The 13,381-nt window shown below is 36.9% G+C and overlaps 1 protein-coding gene across 1 annotated transcript in view; it reads left to right on the forward strand.

Annotated features, from left to right (window-relative positions):
• frem1a (Fras1 related extracellular matrix 1a) overlaps positions 1-13,381 on the forward strand; it is a 65,987-nt gene extending 52,606 nt beyond the window's left edge. Inside the window, exons 32-36 of the mRNA XM_056462409.1 lie at positions 2,237-2,413; positions 4,726-4,842; positions 4,930-5,045; positions 7,610-7,695; positions 9,746-13,381. Coding sequence (XP_056318384.1) covers positions 2,237-2,413; positions 4,726-4,842; positions 4,930-5,045; positions 7,610-7,695; positions 9,746-9,954 — 705 coding nt within the window. The 3' untranslated portion in view covers positions 9,955-13,381. The remainder of the gene's footprint in view (positions 1-2,236; positions 2,414-4,725; positions 4,843-4,929; positions 5,046-7,609; positions 7,696-9,745) is intronic.

Genomic DNA, 13,381 nt, shown 5'->3' on the forward strand with positions numbered 1-13,381 from the left:
ATTGTTTTCGCTCAATTCTCTATATAATATTTTATTTTTCAAAAGTTTAGATCTCTGAAATGTTAGCTTATTGTTTACTTCAGAGTGGCATTTCTTATTGATTTAAGCAAATTGCAAATGCTTTGGCACATGTGTGCAAACAGTAAGCACAATTGTCTCAATTCTCATTTCAACTGTCAAACTCTTCACAGCATCTCAATCATTTTTTATTGTGTGAACCATCACACTCAAAACTGTTTATTAAATTATCAAACATTTGTGTATGCACATGCTTACACAATAAATATCTGATGTTGACTTTGTTTGTAATGTCTGCTACATTGGCAAATAGTTGCCTCTAGTTGCAATATAATTTGCGTTATCTATCCATATATATATATATATACAGAGAGAGAGAGAGAGAGAGAGAGAGAGAGAGAGATTGCCCACAGCACGATCACTATATTCACAATCCTGAACTGCAGTAACATGCATGTGGAAGTGTAATTTCTGGCAAGGTCAACAAGAGCGACAGGATGTCCACCAAGAATAACTGTTTTCATGGATGATTTTTGTAGTTTTTCGTGTATTTGTGGGGTAACACAAGAAATATGAAATATACAATACAGCAATTGGACAAGCAAGATTGCACTTTGCATGTAACACATTTGTACACAAATAAATGTGCTGTATAAATACAAATGTTCATTTATTTGTTATCTTTTCTATGTACTATTGACTCAACAGATATCAGACTTTTGAACCTTAATTTCCATGGTTGCCTGTCATGGTGAAAAAACAACTAATCTTTTTGAGCAGTGTGGCTCACACGATGATAAATACACTTTGGCCCCTATCATACACCCTGCGCAATAAGGCGCAAGACGTGTTTGCCCCGATGTGTTGCTATTTTCAGACCAGTGCAACCTTAATTTTCCCGTTTTCCGACACACAGAACAGAAAAGAGGTGTGTTAAGGCGCATTGCTAATTTGAGGAACTAAAATACTGCGCAACAGACCAGCAGAGAGCAGGTCTAAAGTCCAGCACAGAGCGCGTTAGTTGTGCACCTCGGTTACACATCGCTTAAAACACGCAGGATGTACATCAATACACAAACATCTTTACAAATGAAAAAGAATTAAAGTATTAAAATATGACAAAAATTATTTTCTACATAAATATATACAAATGACTGCCTCCATGCCTTCATCTTTTTCAGTTTATTTATGGCAATTTGCTTTTGTATAATGTTATTATTATTAGCAGTATTATTTATAATATGCATATATATATATATATATATATATATATATATATATATTTGTTGTATTAAAAACAAGCTTAGATTTGTCCACCTGTCAGGTTTTAGACCATATATGGGGCATATCATGTGTGTTTGGATGTAACTGATGTTTTTTTGACCACACTTCATTATTATTGTTCATTTACTCGTTTGCTGGAAATTTGAACTGAATTTAGAAATAGTTTTGAAACTAATCTTTGCGCTTAACAAATGAAATTAATGTAGGCTAATGAATGTCTATGCGTACTACACGTTTCCTTATCCACTAAATAGAGAAAGTGAAAGTACAAGCCGATTGAAAGAGGCTCATTCTTTATCCTCTCGCTGCAGATGCTCTGTTTAACTGTTTTCTCGCTAGTGATGCGATCAGTTTTTCCACTTACAAAGTCCGCCATGTAAACAGCAAATGCACCATGGCTCGACGTAACTGACTCTTAAAGGGAATGAGAGACGAGACTCTAATTGGTTTATTCTCAAAACACACCCAGAACTCATTAAGAGAATAAGCTCAACCCTGTTAGACCATGCGCCGCAGAGCTTAGTTATCCGTCCTTAAAATAGCAAAAGTGGATTCTGACATGTCCTTATTGCTTTTGCGCCCTGGGATTGGTAAAATAGAGCCCTTAATGTTTTGGTGGCCAAATTACTGACACAATGACTAGCTTTTGAAGCATGAATGGAATATTTTGGGGGAGTAACTACATATTGCAGGCATGCAATACATTTCTGAAGTTCCAGCAAACAGTTTTGACATTTGTGCTCAGCGTTTAGAGAATATTAAGACTGTTTTTAAAAATGTGCCAAAGCAATTGAGAAAAACCGTAAAAGTATAGTTAAAGTAGTTGCAAATTCAAGTGCTTTATATAGAGTAAGCAGAAATAAAAGAAACATGCAATACAATAAGCATAAGAAATAAAAAAACTAAGAATCATTATAATGTGATTGGCTGACAGTATCATGGTTTGGTGTCGATGGCGGTGGAGGAGGATGAATCGGCCTCCAGGACTGACAGACGGGCAGAGGCTCAGGTCAGCAGCAGGGGGCAGCAGCGTCTTCTTTCTGTCCAGACTAAACCACAGCAAACCTCCACACACATCAGCAGCAGACTCCTGCAGCGCACACACACTCAGGTGAGAGATTCAGGAGGGACGCTGTGTCCAAAATAACACATCTCTACAGTATAGTATGTTGTCATACTTAGTGTGCTTCAACAAAAATGTGTGATAGCATTTATATGATCTATTTAATGATCAGAAGTGCTTCTTTTATTCTTACTTGTAAGTCACTGTGGATGAAAGTGTCTGCTAAATGAGTAAATGTAGATGAGAGGCCTGTAGTGCATCCAAATTCACAGTATTGGAAAAACAGTACAGGCATTGTGTCAGGGTATGAAGGGTTTGCACGAGCATACACACTGTAAACCCTAATAAGTTGAGACTACTCAATTTATTTGAGGAAAGTGATTCCCTCAGTTCCTTTGAGTAGTGAAAAAAATCGACAACTCAGTTAATAGTTGACCAAATGTAGTCTCTTCATTGAATTATAAAAATTAAAAAATGTTTAAGTACAGATAACTTAAATGTTTAAGTACAGATAACTTAAATGTTTAAGTACAGATAACTTAAATGTTTATGTACAGATAACTTAAATGTTTATGTACAGATAACTTAAATGTTTAAGTACAGATAACTTAAGTGTTTAAGTACAGATAACTTAAATGTTTATGTACAGATAACTTAAATGTTTATGTACAGATAACTTAAATGTTTAAGTACAGATAACTTAAGTGTTTAAGTACAGATAACTTGAATGTTTATGTACAGATAACTTGAATGTTTATGTACAGATAACTTAAATGTTTAAGTACAGATAACTTAAATGTTTAAGTACAGATAACTTAAATGTTTAAGTACAGATAACTTGAATGTTTATGTACAGATAACTTAAATGTTTAAGTACAGATAACTTAAATGTTTATGTACAGATAACTTAAATGTTTAAGTACAGATAACTTAAATGTTTAAGTACAGATAACTTAAATGTTTAAGTACAGATAACTTGAATGTTTATGTACAGATAACTTAAATGTTTAAGTACAGATAACTTGAATGTTTATGTACAGATAACTTAAATGTTTAAGTACAGATAACTTAAATGTTTATGTACAGATAACTTAAATGTTTAAGTACAGATAACTTAAATGTTTAAGTACAGATAACTTAAATGTTTAAGTACAGATAACTTGAATGTTTATGTACAGATAACTTAAATGTTTAAGTACAGATAACTTAAATGTTTATGTACAGATAACTTAAATGTTTAAGTACAGATAACTTAAATGTTTGAGTACAGATAACTTAAATGTTTATGTACAGATAACTTAAATGTTTAAGTACAGATAACTTAAATGCAAATTGGCCACGTTGTGTCATATAACATATCGACCAATCAGCTCAGTTTTCAAGGCAGAATTTAAAGCACAACCAATCATTTTAAACAGAGACATGGTGAATCGTTTAAAGAAATTAAAATGTTAAGTTCGGAGAACTTAAAATATTAATTAAAAGTTTTTTGCTGCCTAATGAGTAAATTAAACACACCTGTTTAAGTCTGATGCCAAAACTTGGTATTTTAAGTAATGTCAAGTCATATTAACTTAAAATCTTTAGTAATGACAACAGCGGGGTTTACAGTACAGTATATAGGCCAGAGCTGATTTATTGGGGACCTTTTTAATTAAAATGAGGGGACGCATTTTTAATTTGTGGCCACAATAATTAAATATGTGGTATTTTATTGTAAAATTGTCAAACAATTAGTCAAACGATCACCATTTTTCACAGAAAAAATATTTCTAAAGTTACTGTTGACTTGAAATTTTTACCAGATGTTGATAACAACCAAAGAAATACATGTATGGGAAAACCACCCCAAATCTAATTAGTTTACAAATGAAGTTATGTGTAATAAAATGAAATGACGGATTGAACACATGAAGAAAGGAAGGTGTAGAAAGGCAGTGAAAGCCCAGACAGCAGCTGAAATCTCTCAGCAGTTAGAGAGCAAATCTCTGCCCTTCCTTATTGCATATTTATATTAGCTGCTTCAGTTCAACACACATCATATTACTTCAAATTGCTAAAAAGTCAATAAAAGTCACTTCGTTAAACTGTAGAGTTGAATTTTTAACATCAAGGGTCGACAGAGCAGAGATCAACATCCCATAATGCAATTCACAACTGTAAATAAACGGAAAATAAATCACAAAATATGGAAACTGTTCATTAACAGATATTTTTTTACAGTGTAGTAAATTATTCATTAATTATTGTAATTAAAATAATTACATTTTAATACCATTTTGTGTGTATCGCTGCAGGAAACTGTACTGAATAATTGAATAGTGTAATCTCTTCTCGTTTGTGGCCGGTTTCTCTCTCAGGCATCCTACAAGCGCTGTTCTCCAGATCTCTCAGGTCTCCTGCATTATAACCAGAGCTCTGGTCGACTGTTTCGCTGTGATGGGGGCTCCTGGAGGCCCTGGACCCCCACTAACGAGGTCATTCACAGATGCTGTGTTTAATAATAGAGGAATCACTGAACCTTCAGTTTCTGCTCTTCATCAAACATTTTCTTGTGTTTTTAGACTGTGAAAGCGCAGAAATGTCCTCAGGGATGGACGTACCATAGTAATAACTGTTATTTACTGAGCTCAGAGCGTAAAGCGTCATGGAGCACTGCGGCGCGGGCCTGCAGAGAGAGGTACCAGAATTTCTACACAACAATCATTGGTAACACTTTAGAATAATGATCCATTAGTTTATGTATTTACTAAGATTAACCAAGTATTAATAATCTTGTAAAGCATTTATTAATCATAGTTCAATATTAACTAAAGCATTCTTAAAATCTAGAGTTGTGCTTGTAAACATTAGTTAATGCACTGTGAGTTAACATATCATTAACGCTAACAAGCAAGAATAAATACGGTAATAAATTTATTACTAATAATTTGTTCATGTCAGTAAATAAATTAACTAATGGACCGAAAAATTTGTTATTATATGAACTCATTTGTTCATATAATAATAACAACAACAACAACAACAACAACAAAATAATGAAACCTACATGTACAGTTGAAGTCAAAATGTCCTGTCCTGCCCTCCTGTGAAATTTGTATTCCTTTTCAAATGTTTCTCAAGTGATGTTCAACAGAGCACAGACATTTTCACAGTATTTCCTATAATATTTTTTCTTTTGGAGAAAGTCTTATTTGTTTTAGTTTGGCTGGAATAAAAGCAGTTTTTAGATTTTTAAAGTGTTTTAGTCAATATTATTAGCCCCCTTACGAAGTAATTGTTTTTCCATTGACTACTAAATTCTGATTGCCTTTAAATTGCACTTTAGGCTGATTATCTTGCTAAATAACTAGTAAGTGTACATGTACTTCAAAAGAAATGTATTAATATATTTTACACCCAAGTTTTTTTTTAACTAATATAACTTCATAGTCAATTTTATAAGTATTTTGACATTTAAAAGTTCTCAACATGTTAATTTTTCAAAAAATTGGTTATATTAAAAGAAAATTAATATAATTTTGAATAAACTTTGTTTTTGCTTTCGAAAAAGCTTTGCTCCCTTATTAAAAACAATGCTTTTGTTTATATTTTATAATTATTTTGCTTTTTTATGCATGTCTTTCAGGCAGGGCTTAATTTAACCCAGGCTCATTCTGAAAATGTACCTCTACATGCGTTTCTGGAGACCGCGAAATACGTCCCGGCAGCACGTTTTTCTGCAGTTTTTGTTTTCGTGAATCCACACGAGACCTCTTTGTCCACTTTTTCAGATCTCAAATTTCTCTCGTGAGTGCCATTCGTACCTGCTGTTCTCGCGTAAACCCACCAGAGGCCGCTGTTGACTGACTGTTTGACTGACTGAATGACTGACTGACCGATCGACTGACCCACCCTCCCCCTTCCCTAAAACCAACCAATTTTATCGATTGACCCGCCCACCCACTTCCCTAAACCCAACCAACACATTTCAAAAGCAGTCCAGAAAAAACAAAAGCCCTCGTCTGATTTTTACCACGTTTGCAGATTTTACCACATTCTCACTCTTTAAATAAGTTATTTACTTGTTTATTTTATTTTTTGGATTCTGTTTTTGTCTTACCTGCTTTCTGGAACCGTTCTTCACCGGACTCGAACCCCGTCGTCATGGTCAACTCCTTTCTGCGTCTCAAGTCCGCCAACATACACGGCGAGCTAACGGGACAAACTGGTTACAGCCGGAAAGCCATCCATACGGAGGTAAGCAGCTGGTAAGCGCAAAAAGGAATGGCGTCATACCACCTCATAGCGTTCGTTTAAAAAATGAAATGCAGCCATACGTACCTCTGGCTGTATAATTCGCGGTCTCCAGAAACGTCTGTAGGGCTACGTTTTCAGAATGAGTCTATGTTGGCTTAATTTGGGCACCTCATTTTACCGATCCCTTTCCTCACACGCTCTTCACTTTCTTCCGCGACTCCCCAACCATCATCACTTTCATCCTGACACCAACCCAATCCAATCCGTTTTAGTTACTGTCGCTTTAAATTCATATGAGATTGTGCTCTTTTTAAAAGAGGGCGGGGCTACAGATGCCTGTGTGTTAGTGTAGTGGCAGATTCAAAACAGTAATGTTATCTCTATGAAAAACTGAAAATGTCAAAAGAAGTGTCTCAGAATGCATCATTCAATTGAGACACCAATGTTCATTTATAATCCTTTTAGTAGCTTCTGCAGAAACACTTTGACATTCTCCCTTTGTACATGTCATCGGAGGGGGAAAGCCCCGCCCATTAGTGACGATCTCTCTCTCATTAGCATAAACAGCCCTGAGTGAGAAGCAGTCGTCCGCCTTTAGAGTTTTTACCTGCTGCTTATCACTCAGGGCTGTTTATGCTAATGAGAGAGATCATCACGAGTTTTCACCTGCTGCTTCTCAATCAGGGCTGTTTATGCTAATGAGAGAGAGATCGTCACTAATGGGCGGGGCTTTCCCCCTCCGATGACATGTACAAAGGGAGAATGTCAATCAAAGTGTTTCTGCAGACTGTTCTTATCAAGTGTGATTATAACAAATATAACAAATTTTTACCATTAGAAGCTGGTGATATTCACACACTGTTGCCACACAACTGTGTTTAAACCCCTTATGAAATAATTTTTGCTTAATTGCTTTAATGTTTTTAAAAGTTTTAAGTTGTATGTTGTCTTTTTTTTTATTATATTCCAGGCCGTGTTTAACCCAATACTTGTGTTTTTTTCCAGGTTCAATGGTCATCTGGTCAGTGTTCAGTCTAAAGCACACATGGCCTGGCTGTGGGACTTCAGTCAGAGGAAACCTTTCTGGATTGGTAACTTAATTCACACTAGTGCAGGCAAACCGTTAATCATGGTTATTTGCAATTCAAATAATTTGTGTATAATTATTATGTGTAAACAGTATACATACACAAACATTCTGTACATAAAATACAAAGATACTTACATATCAACAGTTGAAGATAAAATTATTCGCCCTCTTGTGAAATTTTCATTCATTCATTTTCTTTTCGGCTCAGTCCCTTTATTAATCCAGGGGTTGCCACAGCGGAATGAACCGCCAACTTATCCAGCACATATTTTACGCAGCGGATGCCCTTCCGGCCACAACCCATCTCTGCAATTATACACACTCACTCACACTCATACACTACGGACAATTTAGCCTACCCAGTGCACCTGTACCACATGTCTTTGGACTGTGGGGGAAACCGGATCACCCGGAGGAAACCCACGCAAATGCAGGGAGAACATGCAAACTCCACACAGAAATGCCAACTGACCCAGCTGAGTCTCGAACCAGCCACCCTCTTGCTGTGAGGCGACAGCACTACCTACTGCGCCACTGCGTCACCCCCATTCTTTTTCAAATAATAATAATAAAATAATGTAATTCAGAAATTAAAAGCAGGGAAATACATAAAAAATATATATATATTAAATTTATTAAATTTAAAAAGTCAAATAATTTTTTCCTGAAAATAAACTCATCTTAAAGGTGCAGTAGGTGATTGTCTTCAGAAACTTTTTTTGTTGTGTTGGTTGAAAGTATCTTCACATTCCAATAGTAACGATTAAAGTAAATGATCTAAATGTATTTTTATATATCCCATAACTCTAATAAGTAGCCCAAACTGTCTGTCAACAAAGTAGATTTGTACAATTGTGCACCATTAGCCATTAGCGCGAACACACTCGCTGTGCATTCATATGCACACAAGAGAGAGAGAGAGAGAGAGAAAGAGTGGTAAAAACAAGTGCTGACTCAAAACTTTATAAAATCCTGAATCATTATTGGAGTTAGTTTTGCTCGCTGGAGGAAGGACGACACCATGGCTGAAGTATTTCTGTTAGACAGGTCATGTTCTGTTTTAAACTATTTTAGTCCCCCAAAGCTGCTGTTGATTGTGTTGTTATGAATAGGTTATATGCACAGAAGTGATGTTCAGCCACTGAAATCTTCTGGCGAAAGATTGATGTGACTATTTTCAGTTTCATAAGGACCTTTTACAGCATCGATAATGTCGATTTTATTTAGTCAAACAACGAAACATCAGTAAATATCGCTGTTCCACCTAGCCTGCTTTACTGAGCTGACGTTGGGATTATATTCACATCGGTTTTTGAACAATGACAGCCTGTGATGCGCTCCCTATATTGCTTACCATGCTACTTTGAATATTCACTCTGAAACAGCATGTAAATATGGCTTAGTAATAAGTGTAATTCCTGCACGCCTCCAGCCAATCACTATGAAGAGTCGCTTTAGGACAGCACGTGAGAGAGGGTTGTCTGCTGTCATCTTTAAGGTGCGCGCGTTGGTGTTTCAGGAGGCGTGGCTTTGGACGGCAGGGGAGGGACTGTGTTTCAAAGATATTATGCAAACCTGTTAGCATTGTGGCAGATCACCTACTGCACCTTTAACCTAATTTAAACCTTTTCTTATAGAGAAAGCTTTATTTCTTTTAGATCGACTGGAAAAAGAATTATTTATATATAACTATATATAAGGTCCGAGCCCTGACTGGGTCAGTTGGCGTTTCTGTGTGGAGTTTGCATGTTCTCCTCATGTTGGTGTGGGTTTCCGCCGGGTGCTCCGGTATCCCCCACAGTCCAAACACATGAATTGAATAAGGTAAACTGGCCATCGTGTATGGGTGTTTCCCAGTACTGGGTTGCAGCTGGAAGGGCATCCGCTGTGTAAAACATATGCTGGATAAGTTGGCGGTTCATTCCGCTGTGGCAACCCCAGATTAATAAAGGATTTAAGTTGAAAAGAAAATAAATGAATCAATGAATGACCGATTTGTTTGACAGAACTGATGTGTGTGTGTGTGTGTGTGTGTGTGTGCTGAACTGCAGGTCTGCATGATGGAGAAAGCAGGGGCCGCTGGGAGTGGATGGATGGTGAATCGGTCACTTACACCAACTGGAGACGAAACCCGCCGAAAAACCAGAAGAAGAAGGAGACGAGGAGGTGCGTCCTGGTGTGGAGGAAGAGCCGATGGCAGATCCGAGACTGTCAGAGAGGAAAAGGACATCGCTATGTGTGTTACACTCAAATCCACTGACCACAACACTGGGATGCCTACTACTAAGTGTGCCTCTGTTATTGTCAAGTGACATTGCTGGAGGAATGACTTCCAAAACTTAAGCAATCTTTAGTTTCGGGTCAGTGGTTCGGAGTGTATCAAACGTGATTTCAGTAGACGAAGCTTTTACGCTAACAATGCTTCAAAACATTTAGAAAATTCAGTGTTGGAAATGTGGAATACCATAAAATCCACTCGGATCACACAGCTTCATTCAGATCGCCCCCTAGTGGCGAATCACTGAACAGGTTTTGTAGATTTGACCTGATCTCGGGTCAGTTTTACCAGTTTGATGATGCTTTAACGAGACGTTTGTAACAATAATAATAATGCTGGTTAATAGAGAATATGAATGTGTCATTACAGCGCAGTGCATTCTGGGTATTTATGACAAGGGAGCCTGATTGACATTGACTTTGTTGATTCATTGTATTATATACGAGCTACACTTGTCAGAAATAAACCGTAAGTGCTCACACACAACAAATAACGAAGAAAACCATATTTATTTCATTTTCTCACGGCAGCTAGTTGATACCCTGTCACTCCTAGATATATTCATTCACTCATTTTCTTTTCGGCGTAGTCCCTTTATTAATCCGGGGTCGCCACAGCGGAATGAACCGCCAACTCATCCAGCATGTTTTACACAGCGGATGCCCTTCCAGCCGCAACCCATGTCTGGGAAACATCCATACACACTCATTCACATTCATACACTACGGACAATTTAGCCTTTCCAACTCACCTCTACCGCATGTCTTTGGAATGTGGGGGAAACCAGAGCATCCCTACATGAATGCAGGGAGAACATGCAAACTCCACACAGAAACGCTGACTAACCCAGCCGAGGCTTGACCCAGCGACCTTCTTGCTGTGAGGCGACAGCACTACCTACTGCGCCACTGCGTCGACCTCCTAGATATGTCCCAGAGCATTATGGGATGAATATTTCCAGCTTCTCACACACACACACACACTCATAAAGCTATCTAGGTGTTTGTCCAGTTATTTTTGAGGATGTTCTGAAAGGTATAAGTATAAACTGGGGCTTTATCTGTGGTGATTTGCATTGGTTTACGTTATGCGCTTTTTGCATTTGTCCACAAACGTGGCGGAACGCAACTCGCTGAGACGGAGATTCCCATTCTGGACAGTCTCTTGTTGGTCGGTTTTGCAGAGCCTACAATGGAACAAACAACTTTATACTTCAATTATGCTTTCAATTTAAAAGATTCGCTGTTTCGAAATGTTGGAAACACCATGTTTGGAACCTCTGCAGGTCAAAACTGTGTAAACGCAACAAAAACAAAGCAAAAAAGATGGATTAAATGACATTTCTAATCCTTTTTTTTTTGCAAATGTGCTCATTTTAAAACTCCTCTAGAGTTAATTAATTAGCATTTTGAGTCTATTCACATCTTTGTACACAAAAGCCTTGTCGTTGACCACAGTTGTAAGAGCAGTTAATAATAACTTGACTTCTAGTTGATGATGTGCAAAGTGGCAGAAGGTGGATTTTTCAGATGAATCATCTGTTGAGCTGCATCCCAATCATCACAAATACTGCAGAAGACCAACGGGAACCCATTTGGAGCCAAGATTCTCTTAGAAATCAGTCAAGTTTGTTGAAGGAAAAATCATGGTTTGGGGTTACATTCAGTATTGGGGCGAGCAAGAGATCTGAAGAGCGGATGGCAACATCAACAGCCTGAGGTATCAAGACATTTGTGCTGCCCATTACATTACAAACCGCAGGAGAGGGCAAATTCTTCAGCAGGATAGCGCTCCTTCTCATACCTCAGCCTCCACATCAAAGCTCCTGAAAGCAAAGAAGGTCAAGGTGCTCCAGGATTGGCCAGCCCAGTCACCAGACATGAACATTATTGAGCATGTCTGGGGTAAGATGGAGGAGGAGGCATTGAAGATGAATCTAAAGAATCTTGATGAGCTCTGGGAGTCCTGCAAGAACGCTTTCTTTGCTGTTCCAGATGACTTTATTAATCAGTGATTTGAGTCATTGCAGAGATGTATGGATGCAGTCCTCCAAACTCATGATGGAGTCAGACACGATATTCATTCTGTTTCCACTGCACCATGACTTTATATTCTATACTGGACATTATTTCTGTTAAGTGACAAGACTTTTGTCCAAGCAAAGTCAGACCTTACTGTTCTAATTAAATAATTAAAAATCAAGGCATGATCATATTTTACTGTGGTAAAATAAGCGCAATCTAGAGGTCTTTGCCCTTTATATAAGCCGCTTCTGATACTAAATGATCAACTAGAAGTCAACTTATTATTTGTTGTTCCTAAAACTTGAGAAGGTGATATGATTTTTGTCAGGTAGTGTATATTGTATCTTAGTAAAAAAAATTCAAAGAAGAGTTTTGATAATTTAGGTATTTAAAGCTTGGTCCTTTTGTAGTTACATCACATACAAAGACTGACTGAAAACAAAAAAAGCTATTTTCTTGGCTGATATAGGAATTATACTCTCATTCTGGGGAAGAAGGAACGCTTTTTTATTTTTTCTCTCACAAATATGTCCATAATTTCAAAATTTTCACACAATATAACTAAAAAGTCAAGCTTTAAATATAAAAATTAATTAAAACTCTTTGGTCATTTCTGAGTGAGATGCTAATGGTCTAATCTGATTCAATGATTTATGCTAAGCTAAAAGTACTCCAGTCAGACCTGGAGATCGGCTGAATGGATTAAAAAAAATGGTAAAATTCCACTCTTTAACTCTTCTTAAAGGAATTTGTAAATTGTGTGTATTTGCAAAACAGAAAGAAAGTGGCGTTCCTTGAACGTTTGGTTGAAAAGGCCAACTTTGTTTTGTTTTTGTTGCATTTACACGGTATTGACCAGCAGGCGTCACTAGAATGGTGCTTCGAACACTTTGAAACAGTGAATGATTTTGCGAAGGAATTGGTTCAGTTGTTTTGTTGGTTTCTCCCGTCTGTACTGTATTGTAGTGTGGTTAGTTTTCTGCTGATGTTCACATGACCTGTTCCTGTCAGATCTTTTCTAAGTCAGAAGACTGTCTTGCGTTACAATATAAATGTAACGTACACTACTCTGTGTTCTCCATACATGTATTTATTACTTTACTGCATTTGATTTGTGTGTTCGACCAGACACATGACATTTAAGAACTGTATTAGAGATTTTAGTAGTTATGATCTTTATGTTAGTTATAATGTTTATATGCGTGTGTTTTTCCCCTAATTCACAAAATCCTAATAGGCTACTGGAAAAATTCTGATGTGGTGTCTGGAATTGTGTACGTCTGTAAGATTCTGTCATTTTGATCACTTCTATATTAACTGAATATGCATTGTTGAATATTCGACTTTGAAGAAATAAATACAAGCATATTTGGTTCTAAAATACA

The sequence above is a fragment of the Danio aesculapii genome, chromosome 7 (assembly GCF_903798145.1).
Source record: "Danio aesculapii chromosome 7, fDanAes4.1, whole genome shotgun sequence".
NCBI classification, from domain to species: domain Eukaryota; kingdom Metazoa; phylum Chordata; class Actinopteri; order Cypriniformes; family Danionidae; genus Danio; species Danio aesculapii.